Source organism: Phalacrocorax carbo, chromosome 5 (assembly GCF_963921805.1).
Source record: "Phalacrocorax carbo chromosome 5, bPhaCar2.1, whole genome shotgun sequence".
NCBI classification, from domain to species: domain Eukaryota; kingdom Metazoa; phylum Chordata; class Aves; order Suliformes; family Phalacrocoracidae; genus Phalacrocorax; species Phalacrocorax carbo.
In genome coordinates, this window is record NC_087517.1 from 42253550 (window position 1) to 42276843 (window position 23294).

Sequence of the window (23294 nt, forward strand, 5' to 3'; positions counted from 1 at the left end):
TAATAGAATGTAGCCCAACACCACAACAGTTTTCTTCCCAGAGGTGCTCAAATGCCAGAGACTTGAAAATTTGCTTTTTTTTGTTTTGTTTTGTTTTACTTTCTTTAAAAGGGATGCGAGGGAGTTATGAAGCCTGCCCGCATTACTCCCACAATACCAAACAAGCCATCCCTTTCAAGCCACAGCCTTGCACTGCTGGCCAATAAAAGTCCTGCCGATTTGTCCCCAGGTCTGACCATCAACCAGAAGCAGATTGACAGATGCAGCAAGTGAGGTCCAAGCCTGGCTGCCTGCCCTGCTCTACACAGTCTGGAGTAGAGGAGGGTTTGGGGAACACACCTTCTCTGTGTTTTAAGTAAATGTTGTTAGTTTTTTTCCTTTCTCAGTTGTCATCTGCTTATTCACATCTCCCTGTGAACATTGTGCTTACGTACTGCCCTCTGAGGACGTTGTGCTTACTCACTTTTTGGGGGAGGAGATGGAAACTTGTTTCATCCTTTAAAACAAACCTAAGCCTACTATCTTCTTACACATTTATCTTGACCCTAACCAAAATGTTCAGAACTTAAGATCCCTGGAGAGAGGATAAATTCTGCTGATCTGCCCGAGTTTGCCAAATTGACAGAGGCAACAGGAACAAATTACCAATTAATGCACATTCTCTACTCCATTTTTCTTAATCCTAATAGGAAAGAAACTATCCTCCTCATTAAAAATTGCTTAAACCAACAGACTGGTGCCACCTTTAATCCAATGACAGTTTTGGAGACCATGGGAGTGGTGGTGGTGGAACACTTACTTATTTCTTTACAGCCCGGAACAACTTTCATTTGAAACAAAGGTAACAGTGCTGCAAAGGATGCCCAACTTTATCTGTACAGCTGCCATGCAAGAACAGCTCAGATAAAGCAGCAGCTTAGGCAAAGAGTAAACAGAAGGCAGTCTCACATCACCCTTCAGCCCCTGTGATAGCATAAGCTTTAAGCGTGATTAACAGTGTGGGCTATAGTGGAGGAAAAAAAAACCCTTGAGAGCCCCAAAACAGATTTCAAAAGTAATAGCAAACAAGAATAAACCATGACCTAACTTGTGGGTGTGGGGCAGAAAAGGCAGGGGAAAGAAGAAACACCAGATCCCATGAACCCTCAATTTGTTCAGGTTAGCAGGAAAGACCCTGAAGAGGCAGAAAACAGTTTGTAATTAAAAAAAAAGAAATATAAAACAAGAAACCCACTATAAGCACAGCTGCTGTCAAAGAGCAGTCCCACAAAAATAAAAATGAAGCCACAGCCCAACATGGTTGGGCAACACATTTGTTTATTGGGCTGTGAGCTGACTTTGAAGAGTGTTTAAACCAGTGTACCATACCAGAACCTTTTTAATCTAACTTATAGCTAAGATAAATTGCACGCTAGTGCATACCAAGATGTCTACATCTAGAAGTAAGCACAAGATACACAGCAGAGGCAAAGCCACCTCTGTGGCTGACTAACCTTGTGTTCTCAGACTCCAATTCTGTGGGACAACACTCTCTGGGAACACACTACAGAGCTTCATTCAGGTCCGGCCAGGACCAAACCATTTATAAGATCTATTTTCCCCTTCAAGACCAGTGAGTTTCACTTGGTACCCACTAAAAAAAAAGTACTTTTGCAGCATCACAGAAAAGAAAAAGTAACTGATAATCTCTTTAGAGAGATGGGTAACTTCTACAGGTGCCCTGACATCATCTACTTGAGAAACCTCATCACATAGGATACTAAACACCAACAAGAAGATACAGCTGATACCTCAGACCTCCTAGATGGTTAGCATGCTCCACACGCCCTGCCTTGCAAGTAGGTCAGACCTGCAACATGACTGACCCTGTTGCCTCCAATATGCCCACACTTACTAGCTAAAAGCAAAGGTTTTGAAAAAAAAAGTCTAGAAAAAAGGTCTCTTGGTTTGAGCAACTTAACACTTTGGGTACACAGATCATTTAAGTTCTCTGGGCAATCTATTCAGACAAACCTCAGAGAGCATGAGGTCACTATGACTTCCATGTTTTGCCAACATGAGAGAGACAACTGCTGCAAGTGAGTGGTGCAGGCACACACGTGCTGAGACTGTACTGCATTTTGCTCCCTGCACATACTGGCTCAAAATCTTTCAACCTTGAGCACAAGCTACGAATGAAACTTCTCTCTCTCCAGCACCCACATTTTCAAAATTTTTTTTTCATCTCACAGATGCATTGGGAAAGTATATGGTGTGTCACTGAAAATCAACATGACCTAAAGAAAACTTAATACAGAAAAGAGCTGCTGTATTCAAAAGAGAACATCAGTAGTGTCCAGTAAGCAAAGCCCTAAGATTCTGTATGGCACAAGAAAACACACAATACTGATCAGCTCTTTTTTTTTATTACACTGATCCCCCATTCTTCCATTCAACATATAGGAAAGATAGAAGTGGGGGAAAAACAGCTTGGGACTTCCACCTACACATACAAAGAACAAAAACTAAAGCAATATTGCCCTGATACCCAAATCCTGTATTTACATTCTGAACGCCCTACTTAACCACAACTTCTTTTCCGCTTTCTCCAGTGTTCAACCAGGTACCAAGTGAGAGGTCAGAGGAAGAAAATACTATCTCTAGCATACGTCCCTTAACACCAAAACATCAGGCAACCTCTTAAGTGAATTACTTTTCCCTCCATTATAAGCCAGTAAACTACAGTAAGCTTGTCTGCTTATACATTTCTCTAAATAAGTAAAACGTTCAAAATACCCTCCATATTTCTCTGACCAAAAAAAAACCCCATGACGCCTGAGGAAATCCTGTGAATAGCAGCTTGGCCTTTGTACCCCTTCTCTTCTCACCACAGAACTGATACCCTCTCCCTTTCCATACAAAGCCTCCCAGTGAGAGGTTACTTCCCACCTTTTCCCCTTTGCCTAGAACTACACATTTGTCACACTGTTCAGGATTCATGACCACTCAAATAGTTAAGATTTAGTGCATGAAAACTTATTAACTTTTTTTATTATTATATCGAAATGGCCAAGACACAGTTTTCCAGATGTTAACAGTTTTTCAATTTTTAAAAAGAGATTAACTTGCTTGCTTGCTAGTTGCCCATTTTCGTCAGCACATAGCTGATCAGTAGGCTGTATTCTCTACAGCAGCAGCTTCACCCCAGAGCAGAAGCTGAACACCACATTCTCGAGGCAAGCGTCCCCCACTCCTTCCTCCCCACCAGCTGTATATTATGACACTCTGGGGCAAAAATGGCCAGCAAACAAAAAAAAAATCCCATCTGTAAATCACTAGATTAGATGTACCTCTGCAGATGAATAGCCAGGCTAAGGCCCTTTCTGAGCACCACAATTACTGAAAAATTGGAAAACAAGCAAGCTTCACATGGGTTTGCTAGGAAAATACTGTCAGAGAAGACTGTTTATGTTTTCACTTTAAAAGCCGCAGCTCTAGACATTTGGAAACAGCACACCGAAGCTGTTACTGACCCACCTTGTAGCAAACCAGTGTAACACTAAATCATCCACTAAAAAACTCCATTAGATCAGGAGATATAACCAGCCACGTAAACACCTTCGCAGCAGAAATTGAAACCTTCACTTCCAAGTGACTACTCCTGCATGTTTGCAGATTAATGCCATTTTATATTATACCGGTGCCAGAAACATAACTACTCCGAGGGCAAAACTGCCAGGAATAACAGAAAAGCATCAAATTGGATTCCAGTAGAGAGCAAACATGCTATGTGCTTTACCCATGGCTGAGACATATTACTATATTTAGTCAGAGACCCCAAATATTTGGAACACACAGTTACTTGAGAATACAATTTTAGATTTTTTTTCCCCCCAAGTATCCTAAAGACTGTATCAACACATGTAATTTTGCAGCACTTCAGATTCCCCAGTATGTTCCTCCTTACAGGCACCCAGAAAGACAAAGGTCCCTGGACATTATTAAACGTGATACTACAAACTTATGCAGAAAGCAGTGATTAGGAAGGGCAAGATGTGTATTTCAATTAAGAAACCACTTCACTAACTCATGTAGTAAAACTAGAGCCTTCTTCCCTTAAGACATGTTATTAAAAACCATGCATAATCCTCAAAGAAAGGCAGTGTATTTCCTCCCTCTTTCTCCTTTTATACATTTCCATAAGTTGTCTCAAGATTGAGACCAAAAAGAGTGTTGGTGTTTTAAAGATAACGCAGGACTGATTTTTTTGATCAAAACATTCAATTGTTTCTATGCTGGTTTTAGCTGGGATACAGTTAATTTTCTTCATAGTAGCTAGTACAGTGCTGTGATTTGGATTTGTGCTAAAAACTGTTGATAATGTGGAGATATTTTAGTTGTTACTAACTATAGCTTATACTAGTCAAGGACTTTTCCAGCTTCCCGTGCGCTGCTGGGTACACAAGGAGTTGGGAGGGGACATGGCTAGGACAGCTGACCCCAACTGACCCAAGGGATATCCCACACCATATGACATCATGCCAATCATATAGAGCTGAGGGAAGAACAAGGAAGGGAGGTATATTTGGAGAGATGGTGTTTGTCTTCCCAAGTCATTGTTGCACGTGATGGAGCCCTGCTTTCCTGGGGATGACTGAACACCTGCCTGCCCATGGGAAAGATTAAAGGAATTACTTGTTTTGCTTTGCTTATATGCGCTGCTTTTGCTTTACCTATTAAACTGAGTTTATCTCAACCCAAGAGTTTTCTCACTTTTACCCTTCCGATTCTCTCCCCCGTCCCACCAGAGGGGAGTGAGCAAGTCACTGCGTGAGGCTTAGTTGTTGACTGGGGTTAAACCGCAACAGTTTCTTAACAGAAGGGTTCTTGGGCTTCCATTTTACATCTGTTTCAAACTACGCACTGAACTGGCAAAAGTTCTTTAGGAGCTTAAATGGTGAAAAAATGAACATGAAAAAAGCATTAACACAGTTTGTTTTGTGTTGGAGCACTAACGTTAACTTCTCAAAAATCACATGAGCCCAAAGCAAGTTTCCTCCAACCTGACTACAAAAATCTACATTTGCAGGACAGCTTTATTTTTGCCCTAGATAACTACTTCAGAAAGCATTCAGGAGACACCTACCTCCTCCTCTTCTCATCTGGTAAGAGAAAAGATTCCTTAAGGTCTCACCTCAGCGCCTGCATTCGAAGAGACAAGGCAGCGATCTCTTCTCTACCAGATATGAAACCAGTACATGAAATTAAAACCTCGCAGAATCAGCCTTCTGTTGTTCAGGGAAGTGCTTGGCACTACTGCTCCAGGGCTCTGCACATTATTAACCTGAAAACTAGGAGCAATAAACTTTACACTGGAAAAAAAAAGCTAACTTCTAATACAACTCTTCTCTTAATCAGCATTAATATTTGTTCTAAGGATGATCCCCCACAGTATGACAAATATGCCAGGATGTTTTTACAGTAGTCATATTCCTGTCTCCTTTTTTTTATATACAAACATTCTGGGTCATCTCTATTTATTTGTGAATACATATGAAATGCACAAAGTTATGACAAGCATGTTACGGAACAAAAATACCACCCTAACTCAGAAACAAGAAAATTCCGCTCACAAAGCTACAGTGCAATACTCTGCCAGCTATGACTCGTGCAACACAATCATTTATTCGCATGTGCCAGACATGCTGTGAAATAAACCCAAACCACTATGCCCACATCCTACTAAAGCCTGTTTGTAACAAATGCATAAATGTATTAATGGCGTTTGGCATTTCAAAGCTACACAGCACAGAAGCTGGTTTAATGATTTTGTCTGAAAAGATCTCAAATTTATTCCACCTAACACATCCTTATTTTACATTTGGATAAACAGGATCCAGGAATACCACCATCACTCGGGAAAGGGACTCATCTCACCCAGCTGGCCTAGTGCTCTCTTGACTATAGCAGAAGCATCAATATCTGTAAGTAAAACTCTATGGTAGTTATACGATCAGCAGAAACAAATATCCTTCTCAGAACTGGAAAGAAGTCAAGCTGAACATGTATTGCTAAAAAAGGAGGCAAAGACTGGTATTCTTTCCTCAAAAGTACATTGAAAAATACATCCATCCACTTTTCTTTATTGCAACCCTATCTGCTTTCTCTGTTCTCCCAGAGTCCTATTTCTATTCCCCTTAAACTTCTGCAGAGCCTAAGGGCATAACAAAGGCTACTATTAAATAACAAACAAACGAACAAAAAATCAACCACGCACCTCAATTTAAGGACCTTCCAGCCTCTACAGAGAAGACAATCTCTCCCAGTGAGCTACTAACCATCTTCTCCTGCAAAGTAGAACCTGCTCAAGCAGCTAAAGCTAGGGCTCCTTCATAACCTTGCAACATTAAGCCTCATCTCCCCATCTGCACTGCTGCCACTGCACCACAACGCGAGCAAATACTCTACGCTTCTCTTTCTTCCGACATCCCCAACACGGCCACAAGCTAAAGCAACGCACCCACAGTTATCCTTAGTGGTGAATGTAATGATAGTGCTGCGGCAGAAGAGGTAGGTTTGGCTTTTAACATGGCCCTTTCCTTCCTCAGCCATAAGCGAGAGCCGACGATGAGGCTGGAAACAGGGGAACCACACAGATGAGTCCCTGCACCAAATCCTTCCCACAGGCAGATGATAGGAAAGGCAGAGCAGATTTCAGATGGAGCTACTCATTTGCCCTTCCTGCTGGAGCACAAGTTCACAGCCATAGCTGGTGCTACTAACATCAATAATTTGCAGTGGTATAATCAAATTTTTGGTTTTGTGATGCTAAGAGTTCTGCTTTTATCCAGGATTATACAAACTGAAGTCTCAGACGGCTCATGCATGCTGACCACCTAAAATCAATTCTCTACAGCCAGCTGCACAGCAGAAGTTTATTTTCCTACCACTGGTTCAGACAACAAGGAGGAAAGTATTCACATAATGCAGCTGTAGTATCACAGAAATGCCTGTACCCCAAGACCATTACCCTAATGCTTGGCAGTTGTGTTCTGTATTACAACATGTTAATAATTGCAGCTTTGGTCTCACCTGCAAGTCCCAAGTTTATTCGTGGGTGTTATGAATTAGCAGGGCTAAGAGAAGGGGAAGGGATGAACAAAGAAACCCTCTCTACATCCTCCCCAGCATAAGCCAGCTGATACCAACAGTGGACTGGACTCATATCCAACCAACACCTTCCTGCCCTAAATGGTTAGTATTTTATTCTGCAAGGTATTTTGGAAAATACTTGACTTCCAAATTACACCATCAGTTAAACTGAATCCGGTAAGCCCCTGCAGGCTCTTCTTGTATTATACATTCACATCCACTGACTACTATATTTCTCTTCCACTTACCTTGTGCACTGCTGAAATCAAAACAGAAACATAAATGTAGTCATGAGGAAGCTGCTTCAATTAAAATGCCATTTTTCTTAAGTGCATTTGTCACGCTAAGTTTGACCTATGCTTCCTCCCACCTCTGTAAACGCTATTATCAACTCAGAGTTGGAAAAAGACATTTACCACATGAAAAGCAGGCTAGTAAAGCATAGCTCCAGCCACCCATTCCTAAATTCAGATGCTTTTGCCCAATTCACTTTGCCATGTGGCAAATGGATGGGAGCAGCTCATCCAGTTACAGCTGGACAACAAGAGCTGGGCACAGGCGCCTACCAAACGTATTACCAAGTGCTGTATTCTTGGGTACCGCAGTCATTTTGGGGGGCTTAACAAATTGATTGTGTTTAATTCAGTCTGGACTTCCACATGGTAAACATCACAGCAACCTGGCCTCAACAACCCCGTGCTGCTGGCTTGACAAGCTGCCGGTTTCATATCCACTACAAGGAGGTTCCAGTCCTCATCTCCCACCTCCGTGTTCATAACACTTAAAAGGGCAAATCTGGGAAATTCTCCCAATCTGTCTCTGTGTTATTTTTGCCTTTTCTTCCACCTATACGGAAAATGGCTCAGCCAAGGGAAAAGTTTTTGTAAGCAGCTATTATTGTAAGCACTGTTTATTTTTACAGTAAAACATAGTTTTACCTTCAAAATATTCTTTGTTAGTTCAGTATAAATTCAGTTAAATTCTTTTAAGAGAGGGAGAAAAGACATTTGGTCCTTGAAGAAACTGTGAAGAATTATTAGAGTTGGATAAAAGGAGCTTTACATATCACCTGCTAACTTCCACTTCCCCCTCTTACAGAAGTGTAAGACTTCCCTACTGAGAAGACTGCCCGAGGAAGCTGGTTCATATAGCCAAACAAGTCGAAACACCAATAAAATGCAAACAGGTCTTTGAAGCATGATTATAAAAATAGAAGATACATCGACTTCATAAAGAGAGATCTGTTGAAGAAAAATACTTATTTTAAGATTGCTTTCTATATTTTTTTACCCAACAGCAGATTTAATGAAGCTTAGAAGACTCACTTGTGCGTAACATTTTCAGGATGTTTTTCAGAGACTGAAGTAAATATAAACTCACCACTTTCAGTTCTGGCACAGATCGGCTTAGTGTCCATTCCTGGCTATTTACAAAGGCATCTGTAAAAATAGACAACATCACAAAATCAGTACAATGACATTTAATGGTCTGCCGCACAAAATTTCATGCTAAGGCTTTGGGTACATGAGACCAAAAGTCACCCTCAATCTTATGAGACTGACAGTCCAGTGTGAGAAATGCCACGGGTTTGGATAAATTATACAAAAATTCAGGAATACCACAAACTACCATGCTGCAGAATGGATGCACTCTCTGTAGCAAGTCTAGCTCTATCATCTCCTCTAGCATTAGCAAGCTCAAACTAACTCCAGTCCTTCAGGGTTGTAAAAACACTCTTCCAGTCTGTACATGGCTAAACACCTACCCATCCACCACAATACATGTCTTCTCTACGGGAAAAGCCCTGGACTGCTCATCATGCTAAATGTCAACAACTACGGTTGCCACCAACAGCAACTACTCCACCCAGGTGAAGTAAAACAAGCTATTTTTTTACTGCACATCATACTTAATGTCAACAACTGCCAACTAGCAGCATCAGTGGCAACATCCCTGCCCAGGTAAAGGAGAATATCTGTTTATTCTAGAAACATGCTATTTTTCAGTAGCACAATCTAGACAGAAATAAACCACAGTGCCATTTACTATAAAATAAAAACTACTGGGGGAAGGAGGAGATTGATTCCTGGAAAACTGGCAGGTTAAGTTCATCATTGCTCTCAACAGAAATGAAGTCCTTAGGGCTGTATGTGGGTCCCACCTCATTGACAATTACACCACACACCGCCGCCCCGCCCCCCCCCCCAAAAAAAAGCTCAATTTTTCTACCTCCAAAAATATTTCTTATTTTGCTCCTTCTGTAAAGTTCTAGTCAACTGAAAGCAAACAGATAATCACATTTCTGTTACAAATCCAAGCAGCATTACTCAAAACCCTGATTCCTGATTTAACCCTCTCCAAAACCATGCACACCAGATGAACGACTGCGTGTTCCACACACGCAGGAATGCTCCTACCAAGCAGATGAGATGCAACTCCACAGTAATTAAACAGCACTGATCTTAAGTAGTCCTGGTGCTATAGAGTCAATTCCCAGTGTTATAGGAAATAATGGGTGAAAAGTTATGCCTGACTACGGTGTCTGTAAACAAGCAAGCAAAGGTTTTCCAAGCCATTGCTTCCCCTCTGATACACCAATCAGGAGAGGAAGAATGCTATTTCATTATATCTTCTGATCCAGAGACTAAGAAAGTTGGAAGCAATTTCCCACCCCAGATGGTATCCTCACTAATGTAAGATACTGTCAGCCATAAGCAAGTTTTCCCACTGCCTAACTAAAAACAATCTCAGAGCAAACTTGTATTTTGCATTTTATCTCTACTCCCCACAAAATATACTACTTTTGCTTAATATTACAGATGCATACTAACTGTGAATTTGAAAGCCGCCTCCACCTTGATTTATTGCATTGCTTTACACTTCAGATACAAATAGAAGCTTGTGTGTACCCACAGGACATGTCTATTTGCATGAAAACACTTTGACAAAACAAGCATTTTGGTATATTACAATCTTGAGCTGTCTCAGATTAAGATGCTCTGAAGACTTGAGTTAACCTTTTGGTATTCCAGCTGCAAGAGAAGACATTACAGTCATTAGGCTCCTGTTGCATGATCTGAAGAAGTCCAATTTGATCAAAACCTGAAGTCCCAGGTTTATGTCTATACTGGATGGGGCTGTACCTCAGTTAAACCAAGTGCCTTGTGTTAGTCAGGCCTGACCACGAAGCAGCACACAAATAATTTTCCCGCAACCCAATGTGCAAATACTACTTGTAAGTATTTTTCCTTTTTTCCTCTATGATCATATCAGCATTTCTTACCATAGAATAAAACCCAAGGATTACTAAATATACTTGGGAAAAGCAAACTAAGCATTGTAACAGGTAACAATGACTTGAAGCACTATGAAATGGTGAAAATGAACAGCACCTTCCAGTTATCACCTCATCCTGACCTCAGAAAGAGCTGTTTATGTTGAAGTAGGAGGCAAACCTTTGCCAAACATCATCACAGTCTCAGACCAAACAAAGGCTCCAAGCCAAGAAAGGGAAAGATGAGGACAGAGAGGATGGCAAAGAATGAACCGTGTTTTGAGAGTCCAGGTGAAGAGAAAAAAAACGGATGTCTCGAGAGCTGTCACAGTGCTCTTCTCCAAAAACATTCCTCCTTTTTAAGTAATTCAGTGCAGCTGGAATACATATTATTTACTGCATTGCTTAGAAACTAACCGCATCAGCATACAAAAAGCTGTGCCAGGTCAGGCCAAAGATTCAACTATGGCAGTATCCTTTCACTACATCAGAGACTAGTAGATGATACTTAGTAAAAAACAGAAGACACTTCCTGAAGAACATATTTTTCGTGCAGACCATCAGCAACGGGGTTCAATGACTTCCTGAGCCAAAGGTGTTCCTCCATTTAAAAGGGCAGGGACACAGAATTTACCCATAGTAAAGGTACCTCCTCTGAGCAGTCACTGCCCTGTTTTCTCACCTCCAGCCAGAAGACAATCTGGAAACCAGTAACACATGAAAACGCAAATCTCAGACCAGAGGAGTCAGGAAGATCTTTCTGTAGCATGCCCAGCCAAAAATAACTTAAGATGCAGACAAAGCAGCAGCAATTTCAATACAGGAACGCTGCATATGAGACCTGCTCTAGGAGCCTTACGAGTACGGCATTCAAAAGGCACCACAGGTTGGTCTAGATGTTTTCCTACCTTCCTGTGAAAAGGAATATTCCCTTACAGTGAGCAACAGAAGGGATCAGACCTCAACAGCGTGGATACAAGTGCCCATACTGAGCTGACAAGCAGGACCTTGGGCTTGGGCTCCTTGCCTGCTGCAAAGAGCAGTCGAACATACAATCACCCTTGTACTGCCTCATTCCAGGTCCCAGAGCTTCTCCAACAGCCCCTGGAAAGCCTGCAGAGTAACAGAACTGCAGGAATCAAAATGCCTCCAGAAACCTGCGATAGCCTTTAGCATAAGAGGAATCCTTCCATAACTCATCCTGGCAGTAAACTACCAATTCTCATGGTTTTGCTTTGAACTATTGTTGATTTTGGGAAGTAGTGGAAAGGGAAAAGAAACTGCTATACAACTCAGCCATGATAGGAAAGAACTGACCATAACGAGAAGCCGATGAACCAGAGTTTCTTTCCACACAAACCTACTTCAGGGCAAAAAGTACAGATTTCCTAAGTGAAGTCTCTGTAACTTGACACACTCATTTTGTTCATCACTTGTGGAACAGCAATAAAGATTCACAATTATTTCAAATGCATGAATACTTGCAAGTGCTGATTGAAATTATATAACTGGATGTTTAACCATTACTGCCTGGCCAGTAAAGATATCAACTAACTTGCACTTATATATCTGATGCTTTGGATGACCAATTTTTTTTATTTTCTTCTCTGAACAGACCTCATTAGTCAGTCTATAATTACACCAACTGCCTCCACATCACAGCAACATTACATCACAGTTAACAAGTAAAATCCACAGTTTACCATGCAAAAACTGGGATATCAGATCAAGACAGACTACTCGAGTTAAGCCTGATTCCATTAAAGAGTTTTTACTAGGTATTAATTACACATAACTGCATGGCAGACCTAAGTTAGCCTGCATTCCTCTTCATAACCCCAAGTACCATTTATATTCCATAGCTTTGCTCCAAAACGCTTCCTCCTGACAATTAATTCCATAACTATACATTTGTATAGTTTGATGAGAAGTTTGCATAGCATCACTTGAACATGTACACACAGGTATGAGGAAAGGAGAAGTGGGCATTATTCCTTTATTCATTACTGTCTGAAAAAGATGGATAAATGGATAAAAATTAAACTTGACACTTTATCTGCAAGACTCAGCAGCAGGAAGAACTAGCCAAGGCCAGAGGTTTCAGCTGATCTCCAGATTCTCAGCTGTCAAGGGAAAACGTCAGTCTCAGACAAGTATTATCCCTGACTGGAGGGGGTACATGTGTGTGAAACAAAATGTGAGAGAACTCTATTAATGTCAACAAGCTTCAATAAAAAAAAAAAGCATTGGGTTTTATCACCATGGAAGATTTAAAAAAAAAAGATGAGTGAGCAGATCACTGCTACCGACTTGAAGTAGTGTAAAAAAATCTACCATTTAAGCCAAGAGGTAGAAGCACAAGGGTAACAAGAGCATCAGAAGCTGTCACTTTTTTTTTCCCTTTAAATAACCTTAAATATTATTCTGCTAGATCTGTACATTCCAAAAGCAGAAATCAGGCAGGAGAGACAATAAAAGATAAATTTCCAAAAAGCCAAGAGGCCAAAAGACAAAGCAGAAAGATGGCAGATGGCAAGAGGAAGAGTGATCCAGGCCAAGGGCGTGGATTTATTCACTCTGCTTGGTCCTTCCTTCATTGAACTGCATGAAGAACCCATGATGACCTAAAACAGTCTCAGACATCCAGTACCCTCAATACAGGAAATACATGCATTTTAACTCTGATCAGCTATCAGGTAAAAGAAATTTAACACTAACTTGACATGGTGATGGACTTCATGACACAGCTACCTTCTCTTTTTTGTTAAGTTATTGCTATGTACAGGTGTTTTGAGTGTCCAAAATACTTGAGAATATTTGAAATGCCACTTTATTGCAAAATATGTCTGTTAAAAAAAAACTTGACCTCAATGCAATTAAACTAAAATTTCACAATACTATTATCTTCAATTTGCAGTTAAATTACAGAAGGTCTTCCATTGCCCTTTAAAAAAACAAAACAACAAACTTATTAGGAGAGCTATGAGTTAATCTTTCCTCCCCACTGGCATGTTTAGAAGGAGTAATGACAGTTAAAAACAGAACATGTCATGTAACTACATCTGGTCTCTTTAGCAAAATGAGGTTAATGTACCATCATCTGTATGGACATTGAAGTACCCAGCTAACCAATGTAGTTCTAGTAACAAATGCCTCAGAACGGAGTGATTTATTCTGAGTTAATCCCCAAACCCATGGAAGTTAAGGCAAAAAGGTCAAATACTTGCAGAAAGAACCTGACAAGCAAGCTTGGGATTTGCCTTTTTTTAAAAAAAATAAAGAAAACTTATAGCTACAGCATGACTAAGAAACACTTGATGCAGACTGCAGCATGCAAAGCACAAATTGGGCTGTCCACAAACATACTCTGCTGAAGAAACAAAAACCCTACTACCGCATGTTAATTTAAACATATTGGAAGAGATTTGCATAATAAATAGAACCACATGTATGAAGCTGATCAACTGGAGCCTTGTTTGCATTACTTTCTGACTTTGGAATTCAAGTGAACTCAACATTCACATCTAACCACAGACTATACATACAAAAAGAATTACTTTTGTCAATAATTAATCACAGCTGTATGTCCTGTTCATTTAACTTCTGCATCAATGATCAAAAGCTTCAAATAGGCATGGTGTCAATCATTTATTTTTAAAACATGCGCCAAGAAGATAGTTTAAGTTGCATTTTCTTCACCAATTTTACTTTTCCACAAAATAGCCTTCCTTTTTTTCCATATTTCTTCCCCCCTCCCCACCCCCTTTTTCTTTTAATTTCCACTACTACATTTAGAGTTTCTCAGTTCAACTTACACACCATTTGCCAAAGCACAGTCTACAATAAGGACCCTGGATATTTTAAAACCTCAGTTTAGTAACTCAGCTCCAGCCAGAGGAACCTTCTCTATTAGTTCCAATATTAACAATCAGGTGTGCATGCTATTTTGGTTCCCCATTAACCTATGCTGTGGTGAAATCTCGGGACTCAATGGCCATTATTGGCAAGATCCATGTACTCCATGGCATAGCGCAGCAGCATACTTCCAAGAAGGGCTGTTTCAAAACTCTGTATATAAAAGTCCTGCTTAGATTAACTTTCAAACAGGAAAATTAATTTACTTCTTCAAAACTAGTAACAACCACTAAAAAAACTAAATAAATATTAGCAAAACAATGTTACTGAGAGACAACAAGTTCAAGGTCAACTCAACCGCCCGTGATTCAGAAGAGGGGACTGAAGTCATGTATGAAAACCATAGAAGTTTCTACAAAACTATAGAAGTAACCACTGAAAAAGTCTGTCTTAGGTGTTCAGCAGTCTGTTTAATCCCACACTTGGTTTTTAATGCTGGAGGCCCCCTGCTAACCCTAAATGAACTCCATTTACCGCCATGGGCAACAACAGCAAGGCAGCTAATCAGACCACAGAGTAAATACTTTTAACTGGGGCTGATTAGATTTACACCACCCTTGCCATCCTTTGAGTTCCTCCTGCATAAAAAAATCCCCTCAAGCCAACAAAGTCTGTCTGTTGATTAACACTTTAAAAAACCTAAGCTGTCCCAACACCATCATGGCAGTCCACAGCCCACCATCAGCAGTGCCAGCACAGGAGCATCCGCTTCATTCCTTGCACTGCTCCACTAACCTTGTTTTGTCCTTTATTGTCTCTGAAATATCTCACCCTTAACTAGCAATTTAATCCAAAGCCTGAAAAGCTCACAGATCTCTTTTTGTCTGATTGAGATGAAAACCAAATGGCAAACCTGTCCAAAAGGAGGGATGAGCGAAGAGCAGGCAGATGTCTCTGCAGTATGACATGAAAAGACTTAAATCTACCATGATTCTTGGAAACCTTCTTAGTAAGAGCTTCCCTCAGGCTATCCCAAAGTCCCTTTGCTGTCCTTTTAAATAAGGAAAAGCTATTTTTAAAAAATTTAGGGGAAAAAAAAAGCCAAGGGATTTCCCTAGAAACCCTCAGCAAAAGACCCTTTTCTTTTTGATAAGAACAGGAGCCCTCAACAACACAAGCATGAAGTTAAAGTACCAATAACTGAATCACACCCTGATCGCCCCTCAATAATTTCTACATTAAAAGCAGTATTCAGAGTTACTTCCTGCTTTAAAATAAAAACCTGAGAGCAACGAGGTACAGAAAATATTCCTACAAGTTCCCACTTGTCCAGAAAGATGCAGATAAAACCACATGTCTCTCTCTCAGAACCGTATCAAAGGAGCACTTTCAGAACATATTTCCCAAAGCTTGTGTCAAAGACGGAAACATTAAACTTTTGGGGTGAGACCTGTGATACTAATAAGACATGCATTCTTCAGAGGAGGGGTAATCTCTCAGCATACCTCCTCTCTAGCTCAGCTTCCACCATCTCAAGTCAATACACCAACTCAATTCCAACATAGTACAGCAGAAGAATATTCTGACATGCTTAAGTTTTGCATAAAATATTATTTGGAAGAGTGTGTCATATTCCAAAAGGACCTTTTATATATTCAATTTCTCGTTCATCTTATACTTGCTTTAAAAAAAAAAAATCAGTCACCTTTTGATATGGATTCTCTCTGCATATAAATTCAATTCTGTATACAATTACGAACAATAACTACAAAGCAATAACAATTTTTTTAGAAAACCATCCACATCACTATCAGGAAAAGTTAGGGTTTCTTCCTTCCTACTCACTCAGTTAAATAGAATTATATATTATATGGCCTTCCCCCCTTGTGCCACATAGAAATTGCTGCTGCAACTACGTAACTCTGAACAGTCCCCTTTTTCCCCAAGCTGCAGAAGTGTCATTTCTTCTTCTTACACAGTTTAACCCAAAAGCAGAATCACAGCGTGGCCCTGTCCCCTCCCAGCCCTCCTCTGCACAGCTTCGACTGAGAACTCCATCCAGGCTCTGGTGAGAGTGATGGGAAGTCGCATCCCATCATGCATGACACCGTATTTACACTTCGTTAATAGGATTAAGACACACACCGCAGAAGTAGTCATGAAAATCACCACACAGCAATTCAATTACAACCCAAAAACAAGAGGGATTTTTGTGAGCTGTCAGTTTAAAAGACTCCCCCATCCCTCCCAGAGTTGTCAGAAAGGATAAAATCCCAAGAGCTCTTACAGTTCCAATATAAGTGTTTGATACTGGTCAGATTTATTGCTGGCAATACCCACTTGCTAATTATAAGACAGAAAACTGCTCAAACCTCAGCTTCTTTAAGGCATCAGGCACCTCAGCTGAAACTCATTCAGCCCCACACATATTTGACATCCGAAAAACCATGCCCTGTTACTGAGAACTACATTAGACAGATATTTAGGTCAAACCCAAAAATCTATTTTCCAATAGCAACTGGCAGCTGCAACAGCATTAGCCTTTGCACTGTCACAGAAACAAAAGGAGGACCGGTGATGGAAAGAGCTATACAACCTTAACAGTCCGCGAGTCAGCCTTTGCTAAAATGTGCGTTTGGGCTTGGGAATTTAAGAGCACTTCTCGTCACCACAGCACTTTGGTTTTTTTCTTGAATTTTTAAATGGTTGAAATAAAAAAGTATTTTGTTGCTGCTAATATTCCTGCTCCCCGCCCCACCTGCCTTACTTACACAGCTCTACTTAACCTTGTTGAACACACAGCTTTTGGGTGATTTCAGAGATGTTATCTCCTTAGCTCCCATAGCTGGAAAAAGCCTTATGCTTCTTACAGTGGGACTGAGATGGTGTATAATCCTTCCAAGAATCTTCCCCAAACCAGTTCCATGCTTGAAGTTTTACACCTAACACAACCAAAATATTTGTTTTGCCCTTGTATAGCTCCAATGAAGACTAGTCCTCTTAATCCCCCCACCCCCCAACAAAACCCAACCCAAACCAACACCAGACAGAGAAGATATTTCCTTGTAAACAGCTTACAGCCTAATTAAATGGCATAATCAACAAGAAAAACTTCACATTCCCTGTATTTTCATAGTGGGTCAAGGTTCCAGAGTTGACATACAGTTAGTTTAAGAAAAATTAAAACCCCATGGGTAAAACCATGTTTTCTCTGAGGCAACTCTGCCATCAGAGAAGTGCACTTCAAGACAGGGATGTTCTGAGAGAGGACGATTAGGATTACAACTTAAATTCCAATAAAATGCACATTCCTTAATATTCAGCAGCAGCCCTTGGAGAAGTGTGTCACTGAAAAATCTGGTCCCGGCTGGCCCCTTTTACCACAGGGTGATGACGACCACAACAAGAATAGGAAAGGAATAAAAAAAGCAGATAAAAAGAAAATTAAAGAATCACTGTAGTAAAGCTGTTCCCTGCCCCAATAAAACTGGGAACGTAAATCATCACTTTGAACCTAAGGATATCTTAACAAAGGTTTGGGGGTTTTTTAAAGTCCAATTAGCTTGGTTAGGTGGTTGGGTTTTTTAAAAGTTTTGGGTTTTTTTTTTAATTAAATGAAATGTATACAACAGATAAACCATCCCTGCCTAAGTGGATTCATACAAACCAGCCAACCTCCAAGCCAGCTGTGCCACCCCATCCGTCCCACTGACCCCCCTTGCCTCTCCCAGGCCTGCTGAAGGTAGCCTCTTCTCTTCCCAAGCACACACACTGGACAAACCCAGCAATACCACTGCTCTCACATTCAACAGAAGAGGGGAATAAAACACATCCTTGGCTTAAATTGTTTCCACAAGTAGGTCAGGTAGAGCAATCCTATCAAACACACACAGCTAAAATCTACTATATTGCTTCATAGTCTTGCAACAGGGGAAGCACCAGAAAGCAGCACTGCTCACATACTAGGGCTGTCCTGATGCTTCAAGCCATACCTGCGCCCTGCATTGAAATACTATCATTTTTCTCAGGCAATATACTATTTCTGTGAGCACCAAAGCCTCAGAGAAGGCAGCTAAACAAGTAACCATAGTACTATTAGATTCCAGGAAGAAAAAGAAGCCACTGGAGATTAAATATTTGGTAAATGTCTTATTTTGCTGGGTCTCACTAGAAAGCAGGTCAGTGTCAAAGGTGAGGTCTGTTTTATACCATCTCCTGTCTCGAGAGAAGGGTAGAGCCAGCACAGGAAAGATTACCCCAAGTATAACCAAGTGAAAATCTGGCGATAAGATTTTGAGCTGTTACAAGCCATGCTTGAGACATCAAGGGAGTGATGTGCTTCTTAAAAACTGCTGAATACCAGTGGTGAAAATACAGGACTAAACTAAACCCACGTCCCAGCAGTGATGTCTGAAGTACCCAAAACAAGAGCCTGCAAAAATCATAACCCATATGTTGTCTTTCCTGACTCCAGGCACAAACAAGGAATTAGCCTTTCTTATTCAAACCTGAATATAAATGAGAAACCTTCCTACAATGCATCAAAGATGAAGAGGGACCGCTTATACAGTTGGCAAGAGATGAATAAGTGCCAAAATACAAATTAAAAGATGAAGTGGGGGAAATGAGAAGAACAGTCTAATATATGAAAAGACTTTTCTTTCTGGCTTGCCAAATAAAAAGTCACAACAGAGATGCAAAAAGATGATTGAGACACATCACTTGGCAGGCTGAAAGACTTCTAGCTTTTCAGATAGATAAGAATGGCTATAACTCAAAAACAAAGCAAAAAAATAAACAAGAGGAACTTGGAGACTACTTGGTAGAGGAGAAAATAATTGTTTTATAGGTAGAACAGCAATAGTACTCAATGTAAGCCAAGTATGCAGTGAATAAGTCAGCCTGCTCAGGATTTCCACCACTGGGGTTCCACAGAAGATATTATACTGGGGCAATATCTGAGCATCACCAAAACCCAAGCAGCAGTGCATGAAGAAAATAGCGGTAAATGAGCAAAACCACAGTGACCCCGGAGGGGCAAAGACATAGGAGGAAGGAGACAAAAGGACTATCAAGTCATGCTTAAGAAAACAGTGACAGAAGCATGAACTCTTAATAGTGGCAAACACCAAAACCCAGACTAATAATTCCTTTGCCTTCCTACTCTGGCACAGGTTGGTGGCAGACAAAAATGGACAAGGTGGTATCACACACCTTGCCCCTGCTCTCCCCCAACTTTGTTCAACATGCAGTTCGGTCAAAAGTAGCCTCTTCATATAAATACAGCCTTTCACTTATTTTATCCATCAGCTAATAGCTGTGCAACTCTGCTAAGGACTGACGCTCAAGGTCCTGCAGGGACTCATGCTCCATTATCTTTTGGATTATACCAAAAGAAAAATATATTGGGCTGCTTTTTAATCTGCCTCTTACTGGTTTCACAAGACACTTCTTAACTCTTGTATAAGAAGGGATAATCAAGACCAATTCCATCTTTACCCTCCTCCTCTCCCACAATGATCCATTTTGCGTTCCCCTTCCCGGGCTCCAACATTCTGCTTAGCTGGACTGGCTTCTGCCTGGAACAAACTTACTGCCTTTCTAATGCACCATTTTGTTCTTCCATACTTATTTCCAGACGCGAGGACCACAATCACCACCCAAAGCCTCCAGAGGTGGGCACGCTACACCCTTTTAATGGAAACATGACAATTTGTTCTGTTTTCTGTCTTTAACAGTCCTTGCTTTGAGGCTTGCAGACCACTTCATTCGTGATTTCTACAAAGCTCTTACAGATGCCAGGATCTTTACTGAGCCTTAGAGCTCATTTGGATCTGGGATACATGAGTTCGGACTGCCCTCTCCCCATGAGACTCTTTGCACTCATCTGCATTAAGTTTAATCTGCCAGTACATCAACCACTAGCCATCACAAGATTTTTCTGCAACTCTGCACAACCAGCTCCTGGGTTTTTACTACCTTGAACAAACAATAAATCATCACCCTATTTCATCTCCTTTCCCAGAGCACTTAGTAATATCTTAACCAGAAGAGGCTGCAACACAGACTCCTCCAAGATTCGCTGCTGGGTTTTTTTCAGAGGGACAAATGAACTGTTTGTTCCTATGAATTATTTCCTGCTTTATGAAAAGTTATATACACAAGAGGACCCTCCCTCTTCTCTGATGGTAGCTCAGCTCAGGTCTCTATCAAGAGCAATTCTTTCCTTCTCCAACCCATTACTTATCCACCCATCTATAGGGTTTAATCCCAATTTCTCAGCTTTGTGGTTGCATGCTGTAAGCATGATTAATGTAGACAGAGGAAAACTCTACCCTCCATCACACCCATGCAGTCATGATGAAGTCAATACAGTTAAATGGGTGTGATCCAGTAACTCAGCTTGCAAACCAACATTCTTCTACATGCCTGGTTATCAAAACGCTCTTCCCTCTCAAGTAACCTGCAAGCAAGCAGTGCCAGACAAGACTGTAAAGTGAGCGATGCTGCAAACGAGGATGCTTCATTATTCTGCAGTGTGTCAACGCTGCCCCGTACCATCTGGTGCAGTCACAGCATGCAGATGCAAAAATACGCAGTATCAAAGTTCAATCACTTAAAAATTGACTTATGGCCCAACTTCCTTGCTTGTCAACCAAAATCTGTGCTCTGGCACCATACGAGCATCAATTTACTTTTTCAGTTCTTTAAATTGAGGCTACAGAAAATGGGTCCAGCATGTTTGTACAGAAGTACATCTAGAAAAACATTTCCCCTTTCCACAGGGAAATTATGACTTGTTTATGCAACACATTTCTGAAAACATTTTTTAGAACTCGAGTCATGTCTCTGAGATCGCTATGCTGGTTGTCAAAACAGAGCTGCTTTTTTTTTCCCTGACTATACCGTACATAATACTAAGTCCACTTTCCCTAACTTGATATCACCCGCGCAAGATTTGGAGATGATTAGTGGAAAATGTACAAGACACTGTTCTCCAGAGGACAACACAGCAGGAATATCTGATGGGTTTTATATTTATTAGCCTCATGCACATCTAACTTGTTTAAATAAGGCTTTTGTCAAACATCAAAAAAAAAAAGTTAATGCAATCCAAGGCATGCTCTCAAAGGGAATTAATGCAGAGCTGGAACCAATGCAAAAGCCTTAGCTACAGCAACAAGGAAACAGTGAAAAGGGGCCCCTTTTTATTTCAATTGCAAATAGATCTGCTAAGATAGAAAGGTTTATTTCCTAAGAGCTGAGATGGAAAACTTAGAGCAGAAAATTGGGGTGGGGGCAGGCATTGGAAACACGGAGTTTGTGTGTGTTGGGCAGACTGTCTCCCTAACCTCACGGGACAAGGAGAGGGCCTCCCCGAAGGCAGTCTGGGGACAGGCAGGTACCCTGGATGTTCTCCTATGCCTTCTGACTCCTTCCTCCCAACCGCATGGGGACACTCAGGCTCAGCTTCAGCAGCCCAGGTAAGCAGTACAGATACCCCAAGTGCTCCTTCAGATGCCACAGTAGTTTTTATTTTCCTGTAATAAGGAAATCATCCACTCACTCAATTTCATTACCATTCTGCCTAGGAGACTGTTAAACCACCAAAACAATAAACCACCATGGAATTATCAAAGCATCGCTAAAAAACTGTGTCTTAACACAATGCACAGCTGAGCAAGAGACAGGGTCCTGGGGCAGAGCAAAAGCAAAGCAGGAAGGACTCAGGGCTGCCATTATCTTTTGACTTAAAGCTGTTTACAATATAACAGTTTTTTAAGGGTACTATGTAACTAAACACTCCATTAGAAACGCATCTTCCTTCCCCAGCTTCCTATTTAAAAAGCACCTGGTACTTCAAGGCGCTTCAGAAAAGAGAGACCTATGCAAGTAGGAATTATTTATTTTGGAAGCTCAAAACATTTGTCAGATGAACTTTAGACTCAGTGAATAACTATAACACAAAGCCTCTTTCAACTTTCACTCACAGATAAAACTGCAAGTTCGTAGGGAGCTGAAGGCAAGCAAATCAATCATTGTGATCCCAAGATCTGGAGCCAACCACTACCACTCCTTCGCCTTCTCCTCCCAGGCAGCCTGTCCTGCCTCACCCATGACTACTTCAGTGCCCTGGAGCAGCTGCAAGAATGTCCGGCAAAAAAGATGCTGCTCACATTAAAATTCAACTTTTTCCAAACCTCAACACTCACTGCAAAGTTTGGAAGGTCTGACATATCACAGCAAGTCTGCGAGGGGAGAGGGAGAGAACGACTATCACCATTACTATATTGATTATTGCCATTACACAAGCCATGCTCACAACCCGTCTTCCCACAACACATGAAGAATTAGTGCAATACCTTGGATTGCTGGAACCTAAATCAAGGCAGAACCAGATGTGCCTCTGAGGCTTACCATGACATCTTATTGGAAGCAAAAAAATCTAGGCTATACACAAATATCAATTTACTGATACTTCTCCATTTGAGGTTTATAAAACTGAATTTTTAGCTTTCCTAAAACCGGTAATATTACATTTTTTAAAAACAGTCACCCAGGAATAAAACTGTTCTTGGTCTTTGCAAAAATCTTGCCCTCTGGCTACATTCTTATTTGTGTTTCCTGGGTGAAGACAAGAAACTCAAGTATGTTTTCAAAGCTTCATCAGGTTCCCATCACCTCAGGCATGTACTTTAAACTCAAAGGACTGTACTGGAAATGATATCTTTAAAGAAGCCCATGCAGAGTTCAGGAATCACAAAACAATTTAGCTACACCTAAGCGACCTCCACCTTCTTACTCGCAAGCCTGCTTTAATGCTTTTTGTACCCGCTAGTTTTACAACACACAAGTGAGCCCTGTTAAAAGGGGGATTGGGAAAAAGAGTCAATTTTTGCAAAAGTCCTCTTGCTGCATCTTCACACGGTTCTGGCTTGGCCTATAACACATTCTAGCAAGCCTCATTGTAAACTGAGTCCTTGCTAAACCGCTGCATCCCACCACTTCAGAAATAACTCTCCATATCCTTTTC

At 40.9% G+C, this 23294-nt stretch overlaps 1 protein-coding gene across 1 annotated transcript in view; it reads right to left on the reverse strand.

The window, feature by feature from the left end:
- Positions 1–23294, reverse strand: part of LOC135313422 (arf-GAP with GTPase, ANK repeat and PH domain-containing protein 2-like) — a 47518-nt gene that overhangs the window by 1696 nt on the left and 22528 nt on the right. The window contains exon 2 of the mRNA XM_064452171.1: positions 8512–8570. Within this exon, the coding sequence (XP_064308241.1) occupies positions 8512–8570 (59 nt within the window). The remainder of the gene's footprint in view (positions 1–8511; positions 8571–23294) is intronic.